This window comes from Phocoena phocoena, chromosome X (genome assembly GCF_963924675.1).
Source record: "Phocoena phocoena chromosome X, mPhoPho1.1, whole genome shotgun sequence".
Lineage (NCBI taxonomy): Eukaryota > Metazoa > Chordata > Mammalia > Artiodactyla > Phocoenidae > Phocoena > Phocoena phocoena.
The window spans coordinates 104,039,243-104,065,810 of NC_089240.1; the positions used below are offsets into that span (position 1 = coordinate 104,039,243).

General features: G+C 41.5%; 1 protein-coding gene across 2 annotated transcripts in view; it reads left to right on the forward strand.

The window, feature by feature from the left end:
• GRIA3 (glutamate ionotropic receptor AMPA type subunit 3) overlaps positions 1-26,568 on the forward strand; it is a 282,189-nt gene that overhangs the window by 207,113 nt on the left and 48,508 nt on the right. For both annotated transcript variants that reach the window (XM_065900584.1, XM_065900583.1), the window contains exons 11-12: positions 12,359-12,735; positions 22,687-22,885. In XM_065900584.1, the coding sequence (XP_065756656.1) occupies positions 12,359-12,735; positions 22,687-22,885 (576 nt within the window). The remainder of the gene's footprint in view (positions 1-12,358; positions 12,736-22,686; positions 22,886-26,568) is intronic.

Below are 26,568 nucleotides of genomic sequence, written 5' to 3' on the forward strand. Positions count from 1 at the left end.
ATATCTTGAATGAATTAATGAATGAACAGAATGTCTCTGCCAAGGGCCTGCCCATGGCGAAGTACAAAAGAATTATACTAATAGTTAGGGCTTTTTAAAAGGGGTACAGTAGTATCTTCAGAGCTCCTCAGGGGCTTAGCTTTAAAAGGTTTTGGCCTCTGATTGGGAAGGTCAGCTCTTGGGCCACCCAATGAGGCATATGGAAATAAACAGAACTGGACATAAGAACCACCCATTGGGTGAACCAGTCCTTAGAAAACTAACCCAAGTGCAGGTGGCAGTGGCAGAGGTTTAGTTCTAACAGACAAAGGTTACTTGCAAACACCAGTCCCTGTCTAAACAACAGGTTAGGGGAAGGAGAGGAATTTAGGGGCTGGATATATTGAGAAGAGTCTGGCAAGAAGCAAATGTCCACAAGTTAGCTATTGGACTGAGGTTTAGGATAAGGACTCTAGCGCTTGAGACAGGAATTAACAAGAATAAGGTATAGCTCTCCAATCGTAAGATAGTACTGGGGTCGCTAAATAAGTTTTTGGAACAGGTCCTAAGGAACAGGCACAAAGGCAGAAGCTCACTTCTAAAAATAAGGGCACACAAAGGGAATTAAGGCTTAAAATGAGACTGGACCTCAAGTATCAAAACCAAGGCACCATCTTCCAGTCACACAAGCTGCAAGGCGATTTGAACCTTAGCCCCCAGCTGTGGGGCTGGACCCTGTCTTGGGTCAAGGCTGGTCCTGGGAACCGGGGCAGGGCTGAATTGCAGATAAGATGCAAGTGAACCCAGTTATGAGAAAGAAGAACTTCTAAGGCCAGAGAGAGGGGCTGAAGAAGGGACAGAGCACCCATCATGCTTTCTGAGAAACCTGAGAAGCTCGGAACCATCTTGACACAGCCGTAACCTCTTTACAAGTTGGTGATCAAGTCTTCTTCTACTTCCCGTCCCTAATCTGCCCAACACTCGGGCTCTAAGATGTCCCGTCTTGCTCACAGCTCTCCCCTGCTCTTAGCACATTACCTGGTACATAAGAGATACTCACTTTTTGCTTTAATGAATGAATGCCTGGTGGCACATAATAATGCCCAGCCAATACCCATTAAATTGAGTTCATGGTGAGAGGTAATCCTATAATATTTTTATTATTATTAGCTACCATTTGTTGCATATCTACTGGTCGCCAGGCACTGTGCCAAGTGCTTTACAAGCACTATGTAACTTAATCCTCAAAACACTGTTAACGTCATTCTACAGATGAGAAAAATTGAAGCCTAGAGGGGTGAAGTCTCATATCAAGGCCAAACAGCTTGTTCTGACACAGTGATTTGAACCCAGGTCTCTGACTATGAAGCGTGTGTTCTTTAACCGTTGCCGCATACCGCCTAACGGCCAAGTGTTGCAGACCCGTCCCATCCTAAGAGATAGTTGAAACATATTGCAAAGGCCCTTGGTGCCTTAGCCATTCTGGGGGGAAGAGTATTCAGCCACATAAACCTGACAAGGAATTTAGGGGCTGTTTTCACTAGGGCAGAGTAACTGGCATGGGCTCTACCAGCCCATTATGTCTCAATTGCCATAGCGTTCTACTGTCTCAAGAGGAAGCCCGTCACACTGTGTAAATAGCTCAGTGCCCTCCTGTCACTGCACAGGACATTAAACACAGTGCTGAAGAGCAGAGCAAATTTCTTGACATTGTTCAGACAAAGACCAGCTTTCTCAGGGGATTTTGCTTTCTCCTCTGGCATGTCCTCTGTACTGCACCCACTTAATCTCCACATTCTCTTCCTCTTTCCAGTTTGTGTATGTGTGAGTGAGAGAGCTTGAGAATTAGCAAGTCCCATATTTGTTTAGTAATTTAGAAACCAACTCTCTACTGCTGAATAGGTAAAAATTCTCCTGGAGGAGGCTACCCATCTTTTTCACCCAGTTCTTTCTACTAAAGATAAAAGCAATAGCCAGGGAAGGCTCTTGCAGAAATGTCCTCCTCCCTCCCCTGACCTAGAACAAGTGTCTGGTGCTTTCTGAGATTATAACACAAGGTGATTCCCAGGAACCGAGAACAAACCAACCTATTTGAGTGGACTGCCAAGTTCCACTCTCCTCTAAGACGTGTGGCTATGAAAAATGGACGTTCTTCTCATGCTTAGAGTGAGAGCTGTCTGTAAGGGAGGATGATCTAAGCTAAGTGAGTCTTCCTCTTCATTTAGAAGATTTCATCTTTCGGCATTGGGAAGTTTGCAACTTCTCTGTCACTGATAGAAATGGAGAAAAGTGAAAACAGGCATTCATTTCTGGCAGGCCTGGTCTCCTATGGTTTGCAAGTGGCTTAAGAAAAAGAGGGCAAACCCCCACCCCCGGTGACTTCCCTAAGTGCTTAATAAGCAAAAGGATAGAGAACATGGAAGTATTTCTTGCAATAACACGAAAACTACACAGATAGACACAACTTTATCTTTAGGGCATTTTCTCTTATACTTTTAGTATGTACAACAGATCAGAGTAGGAAAAATAATGAAGAAAGGCAGAGATGAAAAAAGCTTTGCAAAGGAGATTTCAGTATCTGCCATAAAGTCTCAAGAAAGAGTCAAAATAAATTAAACTTCTTAAAGAAGAAAGAAGCCAATCAGCCTCTTTTCAGATGAGTCCTAAATGTTTTTTTTTTCTCCTCTAAAGAAAATCAAATCAAGGTTGATGTTTGGGCCACCTTGTATCTCTAAGAAGGCTATTTTTGAAACAAATGTCAGTAGGACACAATGTGCCCCCATTATATAAGCTCTTCAGAACATTATGGACTTGAAACTGTCCACCTGCTTTTAGAAGTTTTGATTTTGAGCTTAATGTCTGTAACATCGCCACATGGCAGTTGTCCTCAGACCACAAGTTTTTACGGTTCCCAAACAGCATGTGTTTTAAGAGGACATTTAAAAACATTTTGTTGCTAGCAGGGCTCTTAGATATTCTTTAGCCTACCTTTTCATTCATTTTACACATAAATGTGGAGACTGGCCAGGACTGAACATTAGAACTGCCCATTGGGTAAACCAGGAAACCAAGTCCTGCTATAGGACGGGGATGACAGGAATAGTGGCAGGTATTGTGACAAAGTCACAAAATCACACAGCTTGGCAGAGCTTAGACTATAACTCAGGTTTCATGATTCCTGGTCCAGTGCTCTGCCCACTGAGTCATTGGTTCAGTTTACTAAGCGTGTCCAATTATGGGAAGATAATCCTACCTGCCTTCAAGGGGCTTACAATCTAGTTGGATTATGAGCTTTTCCATCTGAGATACCCATCCTGTTTATCTGTGGCCTCCAGGATAATGTAATACACATCTCTAGTTATTACTTGAAATATGTGAAAACCCAGATAGGCAGCTGAGGGTTTCTGCCCTTTGAGAGGAGATATGATCTAACAGAAAAAGAGAGTCAGGACAAGGGCTGGAAGGAAATTGAGGTCCTAATTGACAATAGGACACCTCCCGGTGGGCAGCTGCCATGTTCCTTATGTTCCTAGCACTTAGAACTAAGGATAGGAAAGGACAGACAAAATACTACCCAGATTGGTACCTCTGGCTTACAAGAGAGCAGAGAGCTTGGGGATGGAGATGAGGCTGGAGGACAACTGATTCCAGGTCACATCCCCTGGGCATCCTCAGACTCCTTCACACTCCTGGGACAAATGGCAATTTTACAGAAGCTATTCACACTGACATTTCTCTACCTAGAAGAAATTGTCTCTTAAGTTGTCACTATCCTAAAATAGATTCGTTTTCCATTAAGAAAGACAGAAAGTCGATCTGTCCTTCCAGCTAAAAGGCAGAGAAGCAAGGGTGAAATAACAGATGCCAAATATTCTCTTCTGTTCTTCAGGTGATTGCACTGGGCTTTGGCAGGAGGGCTGATGGCTTGATAAAAGCACCCCTCTCTTTCAAATGAGGCATATGAATTCCAGGAAGGAGCATTAATGATGCATGGAAGTCTGCCATTCTAAGCAGACACGGTGGGGAAATATTTCCAAGCAAATTTAGTCTCACGAGGTCTTTACCCAGCTCCAGGGACACTCCTTTATCTTCACTTTGTCTTTAACTCTCTCAGCTCCCCAAGGACAGGGAGCCCTAACCAAGAGATCCAGACTGGGACATCTGTTCTCTGTAAAGAAACGAGGAGATCCTGTTGTGACACTGCTTGTTGTTGCAGAGATTTAAATAGACCTCATCCCTTTCTCCAGATCCAAACAATTGCAGACATTAAACATCCCATAGAGTACAGCCAATAAAGCAGTTTAAGTCCAGGCCCCCAACAGGTAGCAATTATATTCCTATCGTCTAACTTGATTCTGTCCCACTCCTTTCTCCAACACATTTAAACTTTCCAAACAACATGTCTGCCAAAGGCTACTAGAACCTTATGGTTGATACAGGGGTGAGGGGTCAGGTCACATCTGCCTCTTCTCTCAGACGACGTATAATATCTTATGCACACTACACGCCAATGCATTGCCTACCCACTCTCTCTCATCCTCTCCCTTGCTTTCAACAAGCGCTTTAAAATTGTAGCTGACAAGCTCCTGCTCACGCACAGTCTCCAGGTGGGTTACGTTTTGCATCAGGTCATGGGATGATTAAGCTTTAACATAAGCCTTTCAGCTCAAAAAAAAAGTTTTAAATGACATTTAAACTAAGCGTCATGGCTGAGACTCGGGCATCAGAGGTCAGATCCCAGGGAGAGGACTGGGGTTGGCTGCGTGAGCATGGCCTGAAAGGTGCTAGTGTGCCACAGCTAGCCGGGAGGGAGTCCGAGAAAAAGTCTGGACCCGCCTAAGAGGCAAGAGACCATTGTTTCGCGGTGCCGAGGAGAGGAGATTCAGAACACCGCCTAAACGAGCTCCAGAGACGGGCACAAGCCGCAGCTATCAGCGTGGACACCACAGACGGGCATGAAACGCTAAGGCTGCTGCTGCGCCACCAAGAAGCCTGTGTGCAAGCACAGGTCACTATCCACCTGCCCTCCCAGGAGCCTGTGCAGCCCGCCACTGCCAGGGTCCCGTGATCCAGGGACAACTCCCCCGGGAGAACACAAGGCTTGTCTCAGGCTGGTGCGACGTCACGCAGGCCTCTGCTGCCGCAGGCTCGCTGCGCATCCGTGCCCCTCCCTCCCCCCGGCCTGAGTGAGCCAGAGCCCCCGAATCATCTGCTCCTTTAACCCCGTCCTGTCCAGGCAGGAACAGACGCCCTCAGGCAACCTACACGCAGAGGCGGGGCCAAATCCAAAGCTGAACCCCAGGAGCTGTGCAAACAAAGAAGAGAAAGGGAAATCTCTCCCAGCAGCCTCTGGAGCAGCGGATTAAAACTCCACAATCAACTTGATGTGCCCTGCATCTGTGGAATACCTGAATAGACAACAAATCATCCCAAATTGAGGAGGTGGACTTTGGGAGCAACTGTAGTCTTGGGATTTGCTGTATGAGACTGAATACTTTCTGATTTGTATATTTATCATAGTTTAGTTTTTAGCACTTGTTATCACTGGTGGATTTGTTTATTGGTTTGGTTGTTCTCTTCTTTCTTTTTTAATTACATTTAAAAATTTTTTGTTTTAATATTTTTTAATTCTTTATTTTAATAACTTTATTTTATTTTATTTTATTTTTCTTTCTTTCTTTTTTTTCTACCATTTCTTCTGAGCCGTGTGGCTGACAGGGTCTTGGTGCTCCAGCCGGGAATCAGGCCTGAGCCTCTGAGGTGGGAGAGCCGAGTTCAGGACATTGGTCCACCAGAGACCTCCGAGCTCCACATAATATCAAACGGCGAAAATCTCCCAGAGATCTCCATCTCAATGCTAAGACCCAGCTCCACTCAACGACCAGCAAGCTACAGTGCTGGACACCCTATGGCAAACAACTAGCAAGACAGGAACACAACCCCACCCATTAGCAGAGAGGCTGCCTAAAATCATAATAAGGCCAAAGACACCCCAAAACACACCACCGGACATGGTTCTGCCCACCAGAAAGACAAGATCCAGCCTCGTACACCAGAACACAGGCACTAGTCCCCTCCACCAGGAAACCTACACAACCCACTGAACCAACCTTAGCCACTGGGGGCAGACACCAAAAACAACGGGAACAACGAACCTGCAGCCTGTGAAAAGGAGACCCCAAACTCAGTAAGAAAAGCAAAATGAAAAGACAGAAAAACACACAGCAGATGAAGGAGCAAGGTAAAAACCCACCAGACCTAACAAATAGGCAAGAGGAAATAGGCAGTCTACCTGAAAAAGAATTCAGAGTAATGACAGTAAAGATGATTCAAAATCTTGGAAATAGAATGGAGAAAATACAAGAAACATTTAACAAGGACCTAGAAGAACTAAAGAGGAAACAAGCAACAATGAACAACACAATAAATGAAATTAAACATTCTCTAGAAGGGATCAATAGCAGAATAACTGAGGCAGAAGAACAGATAAGTGACCTGGAAGATAAAATAGTGGAAATAACTACTGCAGAGCAGAATAAAGAATGAAAAGAATTGAGGACAGTCTCAGAGACCTCTGGGTCATTAAACTCACCAACACTTGAATTATAGGGGTCCCAGAAGAAGAGAAAAAGAAAGGGACTGAGAAAATATTTGAAGAGATTATAGTTGAAAACCTCCCTAATGTGGGAAAGGAAAGAGTTAATCAAGTCCAGAAAGCACAGAGAGTCCCATACAGGATAAATCCAAGGAGAAACACGCCAAGACACATATTAATCAAACTATCAAAAATTAAATACAAAGAAAACATATTAAAAGCAGCAAGGGAAAAACAACAAATAACACACAAGGGAATCCCCATAAGGTCAACAGCTGATCTTTCAGCAGAAACTCTGCAAGCCAGAAGGGACTGGCAGGACATATTTAAAGTGATGAAAGGGGAAAATGTACAACCAAGATTACCCGGCAAGGATCTCGTTCAGATTCGACGGAGAAATTAAAACCTTTACAGACAAGCAAAGCTAAGAGAATTCAGCACCACCAAACCAGCTTTACAACACATGCTACAGGCGGGGGGAAAAAATGGTTCTAAAGAACCTAGGGGCAGGACAGGAATAAAGACACAGACATAGAGAATGGACTTGAGGCCATGGGGAGGGGGAAGGGTAAGCTGGGACGAAGTGAGAGAGTGGCGTGGACATATATACACTACCAAATGTAAAGCCGATAGCTAGTGGGAAGCGGCCGCATAGCACAGGGACATCAGGTCGGTGCTCTGTGTCCACCTAGAGGGGTGGGATAGGGAGAGTGGGAGGGAGACGCAAGAGGGAGGAGACATGGGGATATATGTATATGTATAACTGATTCACTTTGTTATACAGCAGAAACTGACACACCATTGTAGAGCAATTATACCCCAATAAAGACGTTACAATAAAATAACACAAGCGCCATTTCTGTCTTCAACCTGGCAGACTCTTAAGCGCATCGTCCCTATACATATGAGTTTGTTGGGTTTTAAGTTTTATGAAATTTACGACTTTGGCAACCCACCTATGAAAAGGATTATATATCCCCTCAAGCTAAATCCCCTGCAATAGTGCAGTTACTCCGGGTTTGCCACTGGTGAGTGGAAAAATCAAACCTAATTCTGTGTGTTTACTGAGCCCACACAGCCACTCTTAAGCCGCTTGATGAAAATCCTTTAAGTAGTCAAGATGCAAGCAAAAGCGCTAGCAAACTCTTACCCTGAGCTCCTTCCATTTAGCTGGGTTTTGTCCATCACCCAGAGCGCCGTCACACCACCTACTTCCCCACCAAGGTTTCTGAAAATGGCCTGCTGACTTCTGTTACTAGCACAGGCAGAGGCTTGAGGACAAAAGGCCGCTGGACTGACTCAGGATGCCACAAGTGAGACAGTTCACTACTGCGTCCGAATTTCAGCTGCTCCCTAGCCCTCAATCCCAGACACAGCTGGCTTTCATAAGGAGCCGAGACCAGGAAAGCAATGCCATTTGGGGAGTTGCCTTTTTCACTTTTTCATCAGTGTTGGCACCTGAAATCTTTAACTTGACCTGAAAATCACCTTCCTGCTCATCTGCATGCTACAGCTGTCCCAGGAGAGCTAAATGGGTCTTTTTGGACACTCGTTAGTTACCTGCTACTCCCCATTTCCTCTAATAAGTATGTTGATTGCGTCACAGACATTATGCCAAGCAGGCCTTGAGCTCTGAAATAAGAGACCATGACAAGAGCCTTTTCATATGGAGGAAGGGATAGTGGTGGCAGAGGGCAAGGGTTTCTCCAAGGCTGGCTATGAGCTGATATGACCGTTCTGCTGCGTTGGCCTCACAAAGCATGCAAGAGTGGGAGGGGTTGCTCCCTTCTCCTCTACCAGTTGAGCCTTCTCCTACCTGCTCTTCGCTATCCCTTTGTCTATTTCTGTCTGTATAGGTCTTTTTTCAGGTTCAGCGCGGTAATTCTCATTTTGGAGACAGGTCCACATCAATGAGGCTTAATTGCGCACAGATTTAACACTGTTCTTCATTGAAGAAGCACCCTCCAGGAAAACAAACTGCCGTCTCTGAAAAAGCTCCTTAGAAAAACAATTCAGTAAAGGTAGAAAAGCCCGGAGCAAGTGCCTGAGGGGAGCAGCTTCTTCCTGTTGTCTTGTGTGACTCCAAAAGTACTACAAACTAAAAATGGCTTTCTTTTTGGCTGCGTTGGGTCTCCGTTGCTGCACACGGTGGGGGGGGGGGGTCTCTTCATTGTGGTGCGCAGGCTTCTCATTGCGGTGCCTTCTCTTCTTGCAGAGCACGGGCTCTAGGCGCGCAGGCTTCAGTAGTTATACCTCAGTAAAAAAAAATAAATAAATACAGATGCTCAGGCAGGCAAAAATAAATAAAATTTAAAAAAATAAAAATAAAAATGGCTTTCTTTGGGAATCTGTTCTTTTGCGGCACGTTCCTGGGAACCAGACAAGAAGCCCCGCTTTGTCTATCTAGCCACATCTTGTTAGCATTTAGCTGTGCTCATCATCTGGTGAGTGTTTCAGTTACTGAGTTAGGTTTTTTTCTCTTAAAGGGTGTCAAGATTCTCAAAATCCTTTCCTGACGTGCTTGAAAAAGAACCTAATTCCCCTAAACTCAATCCAAAGTGATTTTCTCCCACAAATGTCCCTTAGTTCTTCCTTCCAAAACAAAGAAGTGGCAATTTCTTTTAGAACTATCTAGTATTTTGACTTTAAAGATTAAAAAAAAAAACTAGTTAAATGAAGTAATTAAATCAAATGAGATCAAATGGGAAATGCTGCTAGCAGGGCATTTGCACGTTCTAAGCAGGAGGTAGAAATACGTTGGCAGGGATAGAAGGTGGCTTTATCTGTGAATTCTCTTGGCACGACAAGGTTCTTTCTAGCTGATTCAGACTCTCTGTGCCAAAAAACCCCACTAGCTTTTGGGCCAATTCCATTCTCCTCAGTTGCTTTTGTTTCTACCACCTGGTCTGGCCCCAGGCAAAAGAGTAAAATAGATAAAATCTGTGTTTGTCTCCCCTCCAGTTAGAAATGTGGAACTGGTGATTCAGGAGTTAGCTCAATGGGGGAAGAGTTGAAGCCATAGGTAATAATACTGAGGGGAGAAAGGAAGAACAGAACCTTAAAGAGACTTGCTTATTCCACAAACCTTCATAAATTACCTACCAAACCAGGGCCCATGAATAGACTCTGGAGGTACAAACGTAACATCTTCACTGAGAGAGCAGGGCTAGGAAGCAGACAGAAAAGGAACGTTCAGAAAGGTAGGAGAAGAACCCATAGTCTTCAGCATCAGAGAGCTAAGGAAAGAGGATATATATAGTGCTAAGGGCCAGTGGTATCGTATGAGTGGTCTGCAGAAAGGTCTTTGAATTTGGTAACCAAGCATATAGTTCAAGAAGCAATTTCACTAAATTGGAGGGGAATGGAAGTTAGAGCACAGGTGTATAAGGGAAACATTGTGTTAAAATCAAGAGATAGTAAAGACGAATTTTTCAAGAAGATTGGTGGTGATAGGGAGTGATGCTGTATGGTTAAGAGGGTAGTAGGATCAAAAAAAGGAGGAAGAAGTGTTTTTTTCTTTCATTTTTCTTTGTCAGTAAACGGAATTACCTGAGTATGAGGTAATTCTTAAGTGAATGAGATCTGTCAGTGGTTTCAAATTACAGCAAGAATGAGAATCACCTGGAGGGCCACCTGGGCGCCCCCCCAGCTTCTTATTTAATAAACATGGTGTGGGGCCTGAGAATTGGCATTTCTAACAAGTTCCCAGGTGACTCTGTTGCTGCTAAGTCTGGGGAATCACACACTGAGAACCACTGGAATAGATTGAGAAGGAAAAAATAGTAAAAGAGAATAAACAGCTGAATTTTAAGGAGACAGAAGAGTATGAGATGCAAGGAATACGTAGATTAAATCTTAGAAAGAAAGAGTTCATTTTCTAAGCGATGGGAATGACAGCAGGGATAAAGATACAGCAATATATTGAGGAAGAGAAGAAAGGCACTGAGGTGATAGAGCTCATATCAGGTGGCTTCCATCTTCTCAGTAAAGGAAGAGGCAAGATCATCTGCAGAGAGGGTACGTAAGGATTAGGGACTGGGAAACGTCTGGAATGAGCATCATTCACAGACTTAAAGAAGAATCAACCTCACGGTGATAGATGATGGGTTTAATTTTAGAAATGGTGAGTTTGAGATGGTAGTCAGCCTTCAAGGTAGATTTGGTCAGCAGGCTGTTGGCTTCAATAAATGCATACATTCTGCAGCAGATTTTTGTCTGTTTGTCTTACTCACTGCTACACCCCTAGCACCAAGAATAGTGCTTGGCACAGAATAGGCACTCAGATATACACTGGAATGAACCCGAGAGGCGTTGGCTGAGGTTGATTATTGTACATAAAGTAATACATAGTAGAAACGTGCAAGTATCTCTGGAGTTAGAATATTATGGTGGTTAAGAGAGTGAGTTCTGGAATCTGAAGACCAGGGTTCTAATCCCAGCCTCTCAGTACCTCACTTCCTCCTTCTCTAACATGGGAATGATCATGGACCAACCTCAAGGTTGCTGTGAGAATTAAATATATATAAGGGGCTTAGCACAACACCTCACACAGAGTAAGCACTGAATCAACGTTAGCTGGCTGTTTATTACTGCATTTCCCCTGCAATTAATTAAGGAGTGTTTCTTAACCAGTTTGAGTCACCGTATGTAAATCAAAGTACTAAAACATTAAAAAAAAAAAAAAAACCCTGTCTCAGATTTCATCATTCTTCCCCCACTGGTAGGGGTATTGAGGCATAACTATTTAACGAAGAAAAAACGATCATCAAAATTGGTGTTTTCACTTTACAGCTGATATACCATCCAAAGCCTTTCCTTATGAGCATTTCTCTAAGTATGCATTTTAAGGCCTGGCTCCAGACTAAAACCTACTACTGACATAAGGGAACTATTGTGGAAGACAAAAGAAAGAAGTGTAGAAGTTCCTAGTGCCTATTTTCATGGGACTAATATAAAAACATTGTCTGCCTTTGCCTGAACTAATTATGCAGTGCACTACTGACACGTTTATTTTATTGATCCAATACCTGTGAGTGCTACACTGATATTTATCACTAGAAATGATGGCTTACTATATAAATTAATATGTATTGTAATAACTGCTTTACCCTTATTGCCCATGCAGAATTCTTTCATGTTTGCATATTTCGTATTCAATAGTCAAGAGCTTATTTTTTAGGCATCTACAGTTTCTTTAGTTTAGGATCTTTTGCAGTGATAGATACAAAAATAGGAAATTGAACCCCTGCCTTCAAAGAACTTACGTTTTTATAGACATACTCTCAAAGAAATAAGTCAAGAATAATGGCAAACACTCAAGTGTTAAACTGAGTACTGTAGTCCTGTGTTGCACCTCATGGTGGGGAGGGAGGCACATATCAAAAGTATAGACTATTATGCTTTTCCCACAAGAATTTCCGGTCAGGTAAGGGAGATATGACATAAGTGAATGAAAATTAAAATAAGAATATAAGAATTAAACAGTGGTATGTCACAGGAGAGTAGAAGTTGAGTTGCAAGGTAGCAAAACAATTTTAGGACAAAAAATTGAATCAGGTGCCCTAAGCCAATATGCCTCAGAGGACGAAGTGTCTTTTCCTTAACTTACCATCAAGTTAGAGTATTTTAGGACCCACTGAATGCTACTACTTGTCTAACCAAAGCATTGACAAATCAGCTGGCTATAGTGACTTAAGACTTTAGATTTCTACCAAAGAGGTATATTAAGTGGCAAATGACTAATGGAAATACTGTCTCTAAAAGTCAAAAAATGTTTTTTTCCAGAGGGCTGATATAGCTGTTGCTCCACTCACTATAACGCTGGTCCGTGAAGAAGTCATAGATTTCTCAAAGCCATTTATGAGCCTGGGCATCTCCATCATGATAAAGAAGCCTCAGAAATCAAAACCAGGAGTATTCTCATTTCTGGATCCCTTGGCTTACGAAATCTGGATGTGCATCGTCTTCGCTTACATTGGAGTCAGTGTAGTTCTTTTCCTAGTCAGCAGATTCAGCCCTTACGAATGGCACTTGGAAGACAACAGTGAAGAACCTCGTGACCCGCAAAGCCCTCCTGATCCTCCAAATGAATTTGGAATATTTAACAGTCTTTGGTTTTCCTTGGGTGCCTTTATGCAGCAAGGATGTGATATTTCTCCAAGGTTTGTTTCCATGTCATACCCAATGCCTCCTTGCATGTTATGGCCATGATCCATTCATGCACATCTGATATTCACCCATCTCAAGTCCAGATTTCTTTCATTTAACATTCCATCCAGTGACAAATTATCATCAAGCCATTTTTGTTTGCTTGCGTCCATGAAGTGAGTGTGTTATTGGTGTTGCTTTGAACGTCTTTCATGCATTTCTATGGTATCATCAATTTATACACATTACAGCAAACATCTGAACTCGGATAAAGGCAACATTGCCAGCTAATATTGATATTATTCAGATAAAGCTAACGCTAAATCTTGATCAGAACAAACAGGCATGGTTTCCTCATTAACTGAGCTAGAACATTCTCTCATTTGTCCAGAGACTGGATCTAGAAAATATTTAAAAGACAGAACTCTTCTTTAAAACCCTCCTACCTTCCCCTTTCCCCTCCAGTTTTCATTTTTTCTCTCTGACTGCCTAGAACTATTTCACTGTAGTATCTTGCCCAAGCTTTATCACTAAAACAGTAAAACTTCTAGAAGAAAATATGGGAGGAAGTCTGTGTGACCTTGGATTGGACAAAGAGTTTCCAGAACACAAAAAGCACAATCCACTGTAAAAATTGATAAAGTGGACTTCACCAAAATTCAAAAATTTTGCATTTCAAAAGACATAATTAAGAAAATGAAAAGACAAGCCACAGTGGGAGAAAATATAAGGAAATCATACATGTGATAAAGGACTTGTATCCAGAATATATAAAGATCTCTTGCAACTTAATAAAAAGAAGATAAACAACCCAATTCTAAAAATGGATGAAAGATTTGAATAGATATTTCCCCAAAGAAGGCATACAAATGGTTAATAATCACATGAAGAGATGCTCAACATCATTAGTCGTTAGGGAAATGCAAATTAAAATCACAGTGAGACAGCTCTACACATCCTCTAGAATGGCTATAATCAAAAAGACAGATAATACCAAGTGGTGACAAGGATGTGGAATAACTATAGCTCTCATCCATTAGTAGCATGAATGCAAAATGCTACAGCCAAATTGGAAAATGGTTTGGCAGTCTCTTATAATTAGACACACACTTAAAATATGGCACAGCAATTCCACTCTTATTTACCTAAAAGAAAACAAAACATATATCCACACAAAGACTTATACACAAATGTTCACAGGAGCTTTATTTATTATAGCCAAAAGTGGAAACAACCCAAATGTCCATCAACAGACGAATGGCTAAACAAAATGTGGCATATCCGTACCACATTTGGAATGGGAAACTATTGAGCAACTAAAAAAAGGACAACTGATACATGCTACTAAATTAACTTTGAAAACATGATGCTAAATGAAAGAAGCCAGATGCAAAAGGCCACTTACCATATGATTCCATTACTTGAATTCCATTTATTGACTATCCCATATTGTATCATTCCATTTGTCCAGAATAGGCAAATCAATAGAGACAGAAAGCACGTTGTTGGTCTCCGGGGCCTTGGAGGGAGCAGAGAGGGGATCAAGATTAGGGTGAGGCAAGTGAAGCTGAGTAGAGCAAGTACAGGGGTCAGATCCAATCTTTATTTTAAAATTTGCTATTTTGTTAATCATGGATTTTCTTGAATTAATTTTGATCTTTTAAAAAAATTATGCTAAAATTCTCTTTATTTTGATTAATGAGATTTTGGCACCCCCTTAAATTTTGTGTGTGGGGCAAATGCCTCACTTGCCTCACCCTAGTCCCATTCCTATCAGGATTAACCACAAAAGGGCACAAGGCAACTTTTCAGGGTGTTGGAAATTTTCCAAAACTGGGCTGTGGCAATGGTTGCTCAACTCTGACTTTACTAACATCATTAATTGTGCACTTGTATTGGTGAATTGTATGGTATGCGCATTTTACCTCAGTGAAGCTGCTGAAGGTATTGAATGTGACTAGCCTAGATCTTACCCACTTAAAGTGTCGACTCACCTAAACAAAAATGGTGGCAAATGCATAATTATAAAATACTGTAAGCAAATGTAACATCTTTATAATCAGAAAAAAATGAAATAAAAAGTTGTAGCTTTGGTAAAATTGAACATTAATTCAAATACTGACCAGAGTCAATTATACAAACATATAGGGATTTTCATTTAGACTAGAAGGACTCAGAAGGTCACCTACCATGCTTTTATAGCATATTTCATTTGAGGTTATCCACGTGGAGCACAAAACATTTAAAGTGGAGTTTTGCAGTATACATAGCTGGTAACTACCTTCAGCAGCTTTTTAGTAGAACACGTGTGGGGTAAGCCTCATTTATCTGTCATTCTTTTTTGCCGCCCTCAAGCTGCTTGGTCAGATTCTCCAAATTATTTCACTCCCTATTCCTTTCGTGCTTGGGATGTGTGTCGTTTTGTGATATCATCTGGGAGTGAACTGTGCTAGTTTCTTTCTTTTCTGATTTTTTAAAATGTTCACTTCAAGAGATGAGGGTTTCTGAATGATCCTGTAATTGAATGATTTTAACATGGCTGGTAATCTGTGTTGAGACAATGCTAAAGACTTATTAAGGCTGGAGATTTTATTGGTTTCTGTTAAGTGCATTTTCAAAACTAAATTTGTGATATCCCCACTGGAGTGCTACATGCTGTTGTGCATACCCAAACAGGACTCTTAAAAGGCCGTTTGTTTTTAGAAGTATTTATGCATATTACCTCATTAAGTAATAACTTAAAAATGATGGCCTGAAAATAACAAGCTGGAAAGATTCTTTATTTTCACTTTTTGTAGCAGAATTTAAGCTGTGGCTCTTCTGTGGCGCTGAAATATATCAAGTGCTTTTTTCAAGGTAGAGATTTTATTATTCTGCACTAGACACTGTCCTAGAGAGTGATGCTTTCAAATGTTTTGAGCACAACCCTCGGTCAGAGATAAATTTTCCATCACAACTCAGTACACATATATGTACGTAACAAAATTTCACCAGAAATTACCCTTACAGTGTGCCATGCACTCTGATATCATCTATTCTCTTTTTTTTTCTTCTAAATGCCGGTCACAACTCAACCCAGCAATGGGGCACACAGCCCCACTTCTGTTCAATGGCCATCCTTGGAATGCAAACTCTCCAGAAAGCCCAGAATGTGAGCATGCATTGTACACTCTGACTTTTCTCAAAATTGGAGCAATTCAAGGCATTATAAGAGACCACATTTTAAAGTAGAATTATCAAATATCATAGCAGGAGGAGATGTCAGAGATAAATTAATCCAGTTGCATCCGTTTACTGAGGGCCCAGGAACAATTTTCTCTGAGTTCCCACTGCATCTGGGCACTTTAACTGTATTATCATATGAATTCTAATCCTCAAAACACTACCACAAGGTGGGCATCGTACTTATTTTTTAGGTGAAGGTGATGCTCAGGTGAAGTAATTTGCCCAGTCACACAGCTAATGACAAAGCCAGTATTCATACCCAACTCCAATTCCAGAACCTGTGCTCTTTCCACGTCATACTGCTTTTCTCATATCATAGAGAAAGGAATAGTACCCGGAGAGATAATGTCATGGAACCCGAGGGCACGGAGGCTCTAAGAGCCAGCAGTACAATTATTTCCACTACCACACACAGCCTCCCACTACCGACCTAAAGGTGCACTGTTTGTTCCACTCTTTTCGTCGTGCTCATGCCCAAGAGATGTTTTCCAGTCTCCCAACCTTTGATGAAACAGTACCTTTGCCCTGGCTGTTTAAGAAAACAGGCAGTGAGCGTTTAAGAACGCTGCTGAACATGCGTTCACTCAAAGTTAAGGACTGGGAAATCAGCAACAAGACATCACGAGGAAAACTGACCATGATTCCACTGCCATCAAATAAAGCTATGAACAGTAACCTAGAAGCCTAAAGAGTCTGTGTCAATATTAGGCTTGATATTTTCAACTACCCCAATTGTTCAGGGTGACCAATTCAGGTGGAGACTGAGTAATCAATGTCATAAGCTGAGGTTATATTCATACACGAACTAATTTGTTGGGGGTAGTCAGGAGAAGAAAGTATGAGGAGATTGCATTCAACCCTCTTCCCCCTGATTGGGGGATGGGGAGATAGCCAGTGGGTGTAGCCAGATGGAGGGAGCATAGTGATTAGGTATGCGGGTCCTGGAGTTCATCTCCCTAGATTCACAATCCGCTTAGCTGTTGTGTAACGTGGGGCGAGGTACTAAAACTTGCTAAGGCTCAGTTCCTCATCTATAAAATGTAAAGCACAGTGCCTGACATATAGTAAGTTCTCAATACACGTCACCTATTATCATTTTTAAACTGGCTGCTGTTAACCATCCTGGCTTCACAAATACTAATCGTTCATATTGCACTTGCATTTTAGCTCCTAAATACGGTTAAAATTTTAGTCAGTGCCAAATAGCTGATTTCTGATGAGAAATAACCAACAACATTCCTTCTTGAACCCATAAAGTGCTTTCCTTAAGGATTACACAACTTGCAAACATTTTGATTGTATTATTCCACAATGTCTTGCTGATATTGACAGGTGGCTGGAATTTTTTTTAATCTGAAATTTATTTCGTTTGTAAAACGTTGACAGAACTGCTAAGCATGCCAGAGTCCAAGTCCTTCCAGACAAATGCTCCCCCTGCTGACTTTCTCTAAAGCTGCAGGGACATCTGAGGACTAGCCAAGTTGAAGATACAAGGTTCCAGGGAATTGCACCAGAGAAAACGGAAAGAGCACGCTAACTTGAACCCGGTTACTGTGTATAGATTGTTCCATGGGCATTATTCTCCTGTTAAGTTTTCCAGATAGCAAACACTTTGGAGAAGCAGGCAGGGGATCTGTCCAGGTTAGCTGACACATAGATCCTCCTTTTTTAAATGGAAAGTATGTGCAGAATAATAAAATATACGAAGGGTAAAAAATGAATGGGATCAAAGACAATAGGAGAGTTTGGGGCTCCGTTTAAAGCAACAATAGCCTTTCCCTTACTGATGTATGACCAGTGTCTGCATCCTACTGCAACTGCAAATTCACTTCAAAGCAGTAGTGGTGTGGTAATAAATTAATTGTAGTAGCAGGATTTTTATTACAACTATTTCATGACTTTTCTGGCTGAAAGCCGTAGTTTTCAGTCTTTGGGAGATGGTTAGTTATTCCCGTCAGAGAAGACTATAAGAACCAAAGATTGACTCTGCACATTTTTTAAAAAATCTGTCATAGACACAGCATTGAATGCAGTGTAGAAATGATGCCTACTGTGGAAGAAAGAAGAGGGAGAAAAGGAATGATAAAGAGTTTGTGCATAGGAGAGAGGCAGTTTGCAGTTCCGGGTCTTCATCTTGTGAAGCTAGTAAAGTGCCGATTTCAAAATTTACTTACAGGATGAAGGTTACAGCACATAGCTCACTTTTATTATCATTTCATAGGCCATAAAATACACTTTATTATTAACTCGGAAACTCTAGTTTCTTATGATCACAGGTAACATGAGCATTGTGCATTATTTTGCAATGTTATGTCTGTTTTTCTCTTGTTGCTAATTTACTTTCATTAACTTCATGTCTCCTCTTACATTTCTTCAAAAGGTATGATATGTTCCTTTAATGCATTTTTTATAAATACTAAATGGCAGCATTTTACGGTCATTTCATTATGCTAACCTCAAAATCTGTCTTGTGCAACAAAACTACTTGAATGTTAAACATTTTGAAGCTGCATTAATGGAAGAAAAGATACTGGGAAATGACAGGTCTTTCTAACTCAACTATAAGGTCTTGTCTTGTTTTAATAGATCCTTTTAAAAATGTGACGGGGCTGACCCATCAGTCACTTTTTATATAGCCTCCATGTGAAATGTGGATTTAAAAGGCTATAGTTTCACTAATGAGAAAAGGGAAATGTGAAAATTCTTATAGAGCTTCTTCCCTGTGAGTTCCACTGTACATTTTCTCAGTGAGAGGATTTAGGCATCCATGACATACAAGGGAAGAAAGTGGTAGAAATTCCACCAAGACTCTTGTCAAAGCTACCACTGTCTTTTTTTTTTCTTTTCTTGATGAACAGAAAATTTTATTTATATTTTTTTTTTTTTTTTTTTTATGCGTTACGCGGGCCTCTCACTGTTGTGGCCTCTCCCGCTGCGGAGGACAGGCTCCGGACGCGCAGGCTCAGCGGCCATGGCTCACAGGCCCAGCCGCTCCGCGGCATGTGGGATCCTCCCAGACCGGGGCACGAACCCGCGTCCCCTGCATTGGCAGGCGGACTCTCAACCACTGCGCCACCAGGGAAGCCCTATTTATATTTTTTAAAAATCCATTCCTTTGAAAAACATCAGATCCCCAGAACTTATTCACTTAATAACTAGAAGTTTGTACACTTTGACCAACATCCCCTATTTTGCTCACCTCCCATCCCCTGAAAACCTATATTCTCTTCTGTTTTTCTATAAGTCTGGCCTTTTTAGATTTTACAGAGGTTAAATTCTTACTTGAACTGGCACAAAAGCTACTACTGTCTTGAAGGGAGAATGCTGAATGCAAGCCTGTGCATTCAACGCTGATTCCAAGGAAGCTCCTTTCTCCATCTATGCTGATGCTCGTGGATACTATTTTACCATTCCTATGTGGATAGTCACCAAAATTCTCCCTGATCGTAGGTCTATCACAGTATTAACCACATAATTGCCAAAATCAACAGCCATGTAGACAAGAGGCCACAAAAAAAGACCATTTTGCTTTTAGGTTTATCTTCGGTCATGTCAACAGCCAATTTCAGCTGAGTCATACAGATCAACCACACGATTATCTGAGTCAGCCATTAAGGTGGCCAAAAGAACCAGACTATGATGCGCAGGCTTGATTTTCGATCACACAGACACAGCCACAGTCCATTAGCTGCAATAGAATGGCACAAACGTAATTTCCATAAATTACTGTGTTGTTCTCCACATTTCAAGCAGATAATACATAAACTACCATTAGTATTCACAGCAGCAGAATACACCCTTTTCCATACCAAACCATGATTCTGGAAATACTCCAAAATCAGTTTTCCCCTTGGTCTCAGTAAAACCCCATCATCCCAAATAAGGAGGACATTCACAGTTCCATTCCAAATGAACAACAGATAATAAACAATAATTATCCAAACATGTTTGGTTTTCCTGCAGCTATATTTCTCAGTGTTTGTAGGAAAATTGCTCCTTCTATAATTTACACGCCATTTTGGGTTTTCTTATACAAAACATGAGTATTTTATACTACAGAAATGTGGGCATGTCTTTCCGATTGCATAAGTCTGGATGATTTATTTCCTATTTCTCCTCTCTGTGCCTCAATTTCTTTATCTGTAGAATGCTCCATTTTCGTATCTGTAAAGGGATGGAGGATTAAAGGAGTTGACACATGTAAACAATTATAACAGACTCTGGCACATAGGAGGTGCTCCTTAAATGTTAGCTATTATTATCATTTTTATGACCCTATTACTACGAATGCTACTTTGAGCATTCATCTTTTATACAGTAAAATTATTTCCAGAGTCAGATCAACCCAGAATAAAATGTATATGTTAACAATGAAGAAAGACTATGAAAGTTTCAAATGCATAATTGAAATATTCTGTACACTTTCAGCATTCAGATGTGACATTCTTTCTGACTTCAGATGTTTTTACATCTGATTAAAAGGGAAATGTTCCCAGGTGAAATCCTGAGAGAGTATAACTATCAGTTAGAAAATCTGTTGCAAAGCAGATTTGCACATCCCAAACGCTAAAAGTGATTATGTTCAGAAAGAAATAAATAAGGGTTATGTGAAGCATCCAGGGACCAAGAGGAATTACAGGCTTTAAAAAACCAAACAGTTTTGTTACAGTTAATCAATAAAGAATACTCTTTATCAAAACACCGGCCCAAATTATTTGATCAGGGTGTAAAATCTGAAACAACTGAATTTTCCAGAGGCTAAAAAAAAGGTTATCTTGGGACACAGGAATTTAAATTTGCTTCAAAGTGGTAAAATGCGAGTATAGACAGAGAAGAGCTTGACTTGCCAGCTTTCAGCCCAGAGCTGCCCTCTTCCCACAGAGCCTGGAGATGTGCCAGGCTCCTACGCCTATTCTTGACTCTATGACAGAGTGGGTTCTTTTCCTGTGAGCTTTTCTGGGCATGAGAGAACACAGCCTAACCAGGATGGCGCTCCACCACAGAGCAGAACTATCCTTGGGATGATGTGGCAATGTTTTATAAAACCTAGTGACCAGATTTCATTTCTGCAAACAGAGCCAGCCTTCAGCAGCATTGTGAAGGAGATGAAGTTTCCTCACTACAAGCCCTTACCCATTGGGCATTCAGTGCCCTCACACTGCCCCCTAACTGCCCACAGACCCTCTCCCTGAGTAGCATTCATGACGTAGGACCATGACTCCCAATCTTGGCTGCCCCGGAGTATAACTGATTCACTTTGTTGTAAAGCAGAAACTAACACACCACTGTAAAGCAATTATACTCCAATAAAGATGTAAAAAGAAAAAAAAGTGCTGCTGCGTAGGCCCAACCTCAGAGATTCTGATTTAATTGGCCTGGGGTGGAGCCTAGGCATTGTTTTGGTCATTGTGTTTTGTTTTGTGTTGTCCTGAACTCCCCCAATGGTACTGATGTGCAGGCAGAGTTGAGAATCACTGATGTAGAAGAAGAACAATATTTCTCAGTTTGGGCCGCAGACCACTGCAATCACCAGTGATGCTTGGGAAGTCCAGATTTTTGAGCACTCATATTCTGAACCAGCATTTTAACAAACACCCCAAGTAATGCCCACGCACAGCTCCATTTAAGAACAAAATTTTCCCTGATTAAAACTTACCCATCTTCTTCTGTCCCATTTTCCACTAATTGCATAGACTAATCCAGGATAATATGATAATAGATGCTGTTGAAGTAAAATGTTACATTTTGACCAAGCCTCCTGAAGAAAGCTCAGAGGAGAATTCCAATAGTAAGAATTTCTAGGGCGGGCCAGTGGGGATGGTTTTGTTTGTTTTGATTATTTTGGTGGGGGAGGGTACAGACAAACCTTCTCAAATCCTATTAATCAGGTAGTTTCCTACTTCACTTGAGGCCTGTCCTATGTGCTACATCTCAATTTGTAAAAGGGAAGAGTTTCAATCTCTGGATCTAAACTCCTGAGCCCCACTAGCCATTTATATGAAGACAATAATAAATATTATCTTATGGCCCCTTGCCTTATGGGTAATCAGCTCCACAGAATGGCAATGTCTATATTAAATTTGTTAAACTCGTAGTGCTTGTTTACTAGCTAGCACCTAATCATTTCTCTTCAAATATGCAAAGGTTTTCGACCCTGTGTTTCTCCCATGACGTCACCTCACATCAGTGTTTTCAACCTTGACTGCACATTGTAGCCGCCTGGAGAGATTTTAAAAGTACATATGTCTGGGTCCCACCTCTCAGGTTCTGATTTCTTTGGTCTTGGCTGGGTCTGAGCATGAGAAGTTTTTTTAAAGATCCCAGGTGATTCTAAGGTACAGGCAAGGCTGGGAACCACTTGCCTTAAAGGAAATAGAGCAGTCTTCCACAGGTGTGCCCAGAAAAGCTCACAGGAGGAGAATCAGGTAAGTACCATTATTACACCTAAGCAGAAACTGGCAAAAAGAAGGTATTTTTTCCCGTGATTAAATAAATAATCCTACTTTGAAACCCATGTAGGCCTGAAGAGCATTATGCATGTGCCATCATCACATGCCATCATGACATGTGGTGATACTGTCAACATGTCACTTTTGTTTGATGTGTTAATTCCCTGAACATCGTTTACTTCCCTCTTTCATCAGCTACACTGAAACCATTCCTCTTTCCAAAAGTAAAGATAAGGATTTCTTAAACTGAAATCCGGCCCCTCTGGGTCTGGATTGGTCTTTGTTTTGTAGATCACTCTCCGGGCGCATTGTTGGAGGGGTTTGGTGGTTCTTCACCCTGATCATAATTTCTTCCTATACGGCCAATCTCGCTGCCTTCCTGACTGTGGAGAGGATGGTTTCTCCCATAGAGAGTGCTGAAGACTTAGCTAAGCAGACCGAAATTGCATATGGGACCCTGGACTCCGGCTCAACAAAAGAATTTTTCAGAGTAAGTGCTTTACAGTTAATTGGGCCTGCTGGATTTTATTTTATCATCTGCTCACAAAGGCAGATTCACAGTGTTTTAAGGGAGGATCGGGAAATGGTGGGAATGTTATCAAAGCAGAGCATCTTAAATACTTGCTTGGTGACCTAATTCATTGTCCTTTAGAACTAAGACTCCTGTGCGACATCACAGGGGGCATGTCAAGAGCACTGAGTTTGAACTCACAGGTTTGAATCCCAACCCTACCACAAAGTGATCGTTTGTCCTTGGGCAAGTCATTTAACTTCTGTCGGCCTTGGTCCCCTTACTTGAATAATGAGGGGATTGAACTAAATAATATCTATTCTCCTTTTGAGCTTTTACAAAAGCAGTGATTTTATGTCTCAGCAGTTCACAGAAGTTAGGTAATTGACTCTAAGAATCTGAGGAGTGATGAACTATAAAATTACATATTCTATTTTAGACATTGGTTTTCTATTGAAATGTATTACAGTTGTTTCAAGTATTCATGTACATGCTGATAATTCGATTTTCTGGGAAGCTGGTAATTGTTTTTTCTCTTTTCTTTTTTTTTTTTTTTTTTTTTGCGGTACACGGGCCTCTCACTGTTGTGGCCTCTCCCGTTGCGGAGCACAGGCTCCAGACGCGCGGGCTCAGCGGCCATGGCTCACAGGCCCAGCCGCTCCGCGGCATGTGGGATCCTCCTGGACCAGGGCACGAACCCGTGTCCCCTGCATCGGCAGGTGGACTCTCAACCACTGTGCCACCAGGGAAGCCCTGTTTTAATTTCTTGAGTAGATTTATTTCCCCCTCACTACCCGCACATAGGCCAAATCTTGGTGGGGAAACAGCAAGTTGTTCACTAGCAAAAGTTAGTAAAGTGTAAGTTCTGTCAAGGAGAAAGAAGAAAGGAGATCAAAGGAGAATATTATAGAAGGATAATATGATGAACAAAACCACTTTTACGTAAAATACCAATATCTTTGTTCTGTAGCAACTGGTCTATAAGAAAGGCTACCGATGGAGTGTTTAAGAACTCACATGATTTTTCAGTTGCCCCAACCAGGAAAATATGGTGGTTTCAGTGAGAAAATGGACCCATTCTATCCATACCACTGCCTGCTACTGTAACCCATGTAACTGGTTGTAGCAGTGATCCAGAAGCCACTTGTGTAGTACGTAGAGATGAAAAGTTTAGTCATTCTCTCCAACCAATAATCAAATTATTGGATGGCAGGTATAATTACTGACTTTTCCTCAAAGATCCACAGTAAACAAATGTTGGTTCTAAATCAGCTTGCTTTAAGAAATCAGTAAGAAATATATTTCTATATGTATCATCATGGGATTTGTCCAGTTGTTCCATGGGAAAGCAGGAGGAGTGTGTTTCTTGAAATTATAGCAATTAACTAAAAACTGTTTTCATTCCCTGAAGGAGAAAGGGTTAATTCTGAGACCCTTTCCAGAAATCTCATTGGCTCAGGATATCCCTATCTCACCTCTACCACTATTTATCGAGCAGTTCGTAATCTCCAACCAGGGACAGGGGCCTAGTACTAGAAGCATCAAAATGATATGAAGATCCTCTGGAACTAACCTGGCCTTGACCCTCACTACGTTGGCAGTTCCAGAAGCTTATCTGGGAGTAATCCCCTGCCCTCATGAAATCACTCACACATTTCAGGGCAGAAAGCCAGGGATTTCCATCCGCTGAGTATTCAGCACATCATCAGCTCCACGGAAATCTGGTTTAGTATCAACCTTCAGCAGAGCTTATGTTCACCAACCCAATAGGCACCAAGTTGCTAGAAGGACCACTTAAGCTATCAAGACACCAGACTTGGACCCTCCAATTAGGGATACTTGTTCCACTGGAAAGCATATTTCCTTCAGCGATGATTAGAAATTAGGAAGGTGTGCTTTAAATGGTAATCGATAGGCGGCATCAATTCCCATTAAGCTTTCAAAGGCCATTCATCCATATTGCAGGCAAAGGAGGCTCTCTGGGAAGATTTACTAACACAAAGGCTTGAAATTGTGACCAAGCAGTCAATGTCCCCACGCCCAGACCACATCCCCCACATATATTGTATCTTTCTCAAAAACTAGGAAAGCATCTATTAATCCATTCAATGATGGTTTCATTAAAGAGCATCTTATTACCAGAGCCAATTTGAGTCAACATTCAATTCTGAGCAAAGCTATTGCCACATTCTAACTGGTTTGCGGTTTCCAATGCTCAGCAATTCCTAGTGACCTTTACAGCCAATGAGTAATTCGTATGGAAATGGAACTGTTCTGAAAATCTGATTCGAAAAGGAGCCAGATATTTCTAGGTATAAAGAAGTGCAAATCATTTTCTAATTCCCGCACGCCACTTTTCTTTTTCCTCCATTGGTTGCTAGCGACAGCAGTAAGGACAATGGAGAAGTTCTTTAGGACAGCACAGAAAAGTTGATGATCTAAGAGTGGAACTGAGCAGTATAGGACAGGCAGCTCCTAGCCTGCTTGTACTGAAAAATGTTCTGTAAACCCAACTAAGGGAATGCTTGGTATTCATATAATACAGAGGGGCCCAACCAATTGGTCTCCAAGCCATCTGTCCTCTCAAAATCCTCTATTTACCCCTCCTTGAACCCCATAAATCAGAGAAGGCAGCCAGCAAGAACACATCGTCTCCTACTCAGGGATGTAACCGCCACAGCATGTCACTTTCCTCTCAGTCCTCCAAGATCTCAAGGCTATTTTAAGAGCAGTAACTCCTCCACATGCCAAAAAAAAAAAAAAAAAAATCGAGGACCCCTGATGGCATGCCTTCTGAACTTCAGAGGATAAAACAAGATCACATGCAACATTTACAAACATAACATGAGCTCATTTCTTCCCCTTCTCACTCCATATTAAAACCACAGGGACCAAGTTAGTAACACCATAAAACAGCCCCCGGGCCAGCCCTCTAGAGAAAATTTAATAAAAGAAAATTCCTTTCTAATTGCCCTGCAGACGTTTTAACTTGTCCTGGGTAAGGCTGCCATTAAAATGATGACATCTTTAAATGATTCTTTTCTCTCATTTTCTGAACCATCCTCAGCTGCTATCTTACAATCACATAAAGTCACTGGCACAGAGGGACCTGTTCCATCAGGAAAGGCAAGGAGGGACCAAACAAAATGCATGCAGCTGGAAGAGACATCTGAAATATTACCATCAACCCTCTTGACTTGAAAACTGATTTCCTTAGACAGCAGCTCCAAAACTAAATGTCCCAACCAGAGGTGGAGGCACCCATGCTAGAGAACAAGTCGACAGCTTCATTGTCATTGCCCAGAGAAATGCCACTATGATTTGGAAAGCTACACCGAAACAATCATTCTCCACTAGGTTTTGAAATTTTAACCTGATGCCGATTCAGGTTAAAAAGTAGATCTGGGAGAAAAAGCAATTCCAAAATTCTCTCTGCCTTCAAACCCCTAGAAATATTAGAAGACCACTATGATGCTTGACTCTTTTTTTTTAATGTTTTTATTGGAGTATAATTGCTTTACGATGGTGTGTTAGTTTCTGCTTTATAACGAAGTGAATTCTTTTCCAGATACTTGGCCATATCCCCACCGAAGATAGTTCAGGGTATAAAAGGATGTTGCTTTTTAAACTGAAGTGTTAATGCTAATTTAAACCCCTTTAAG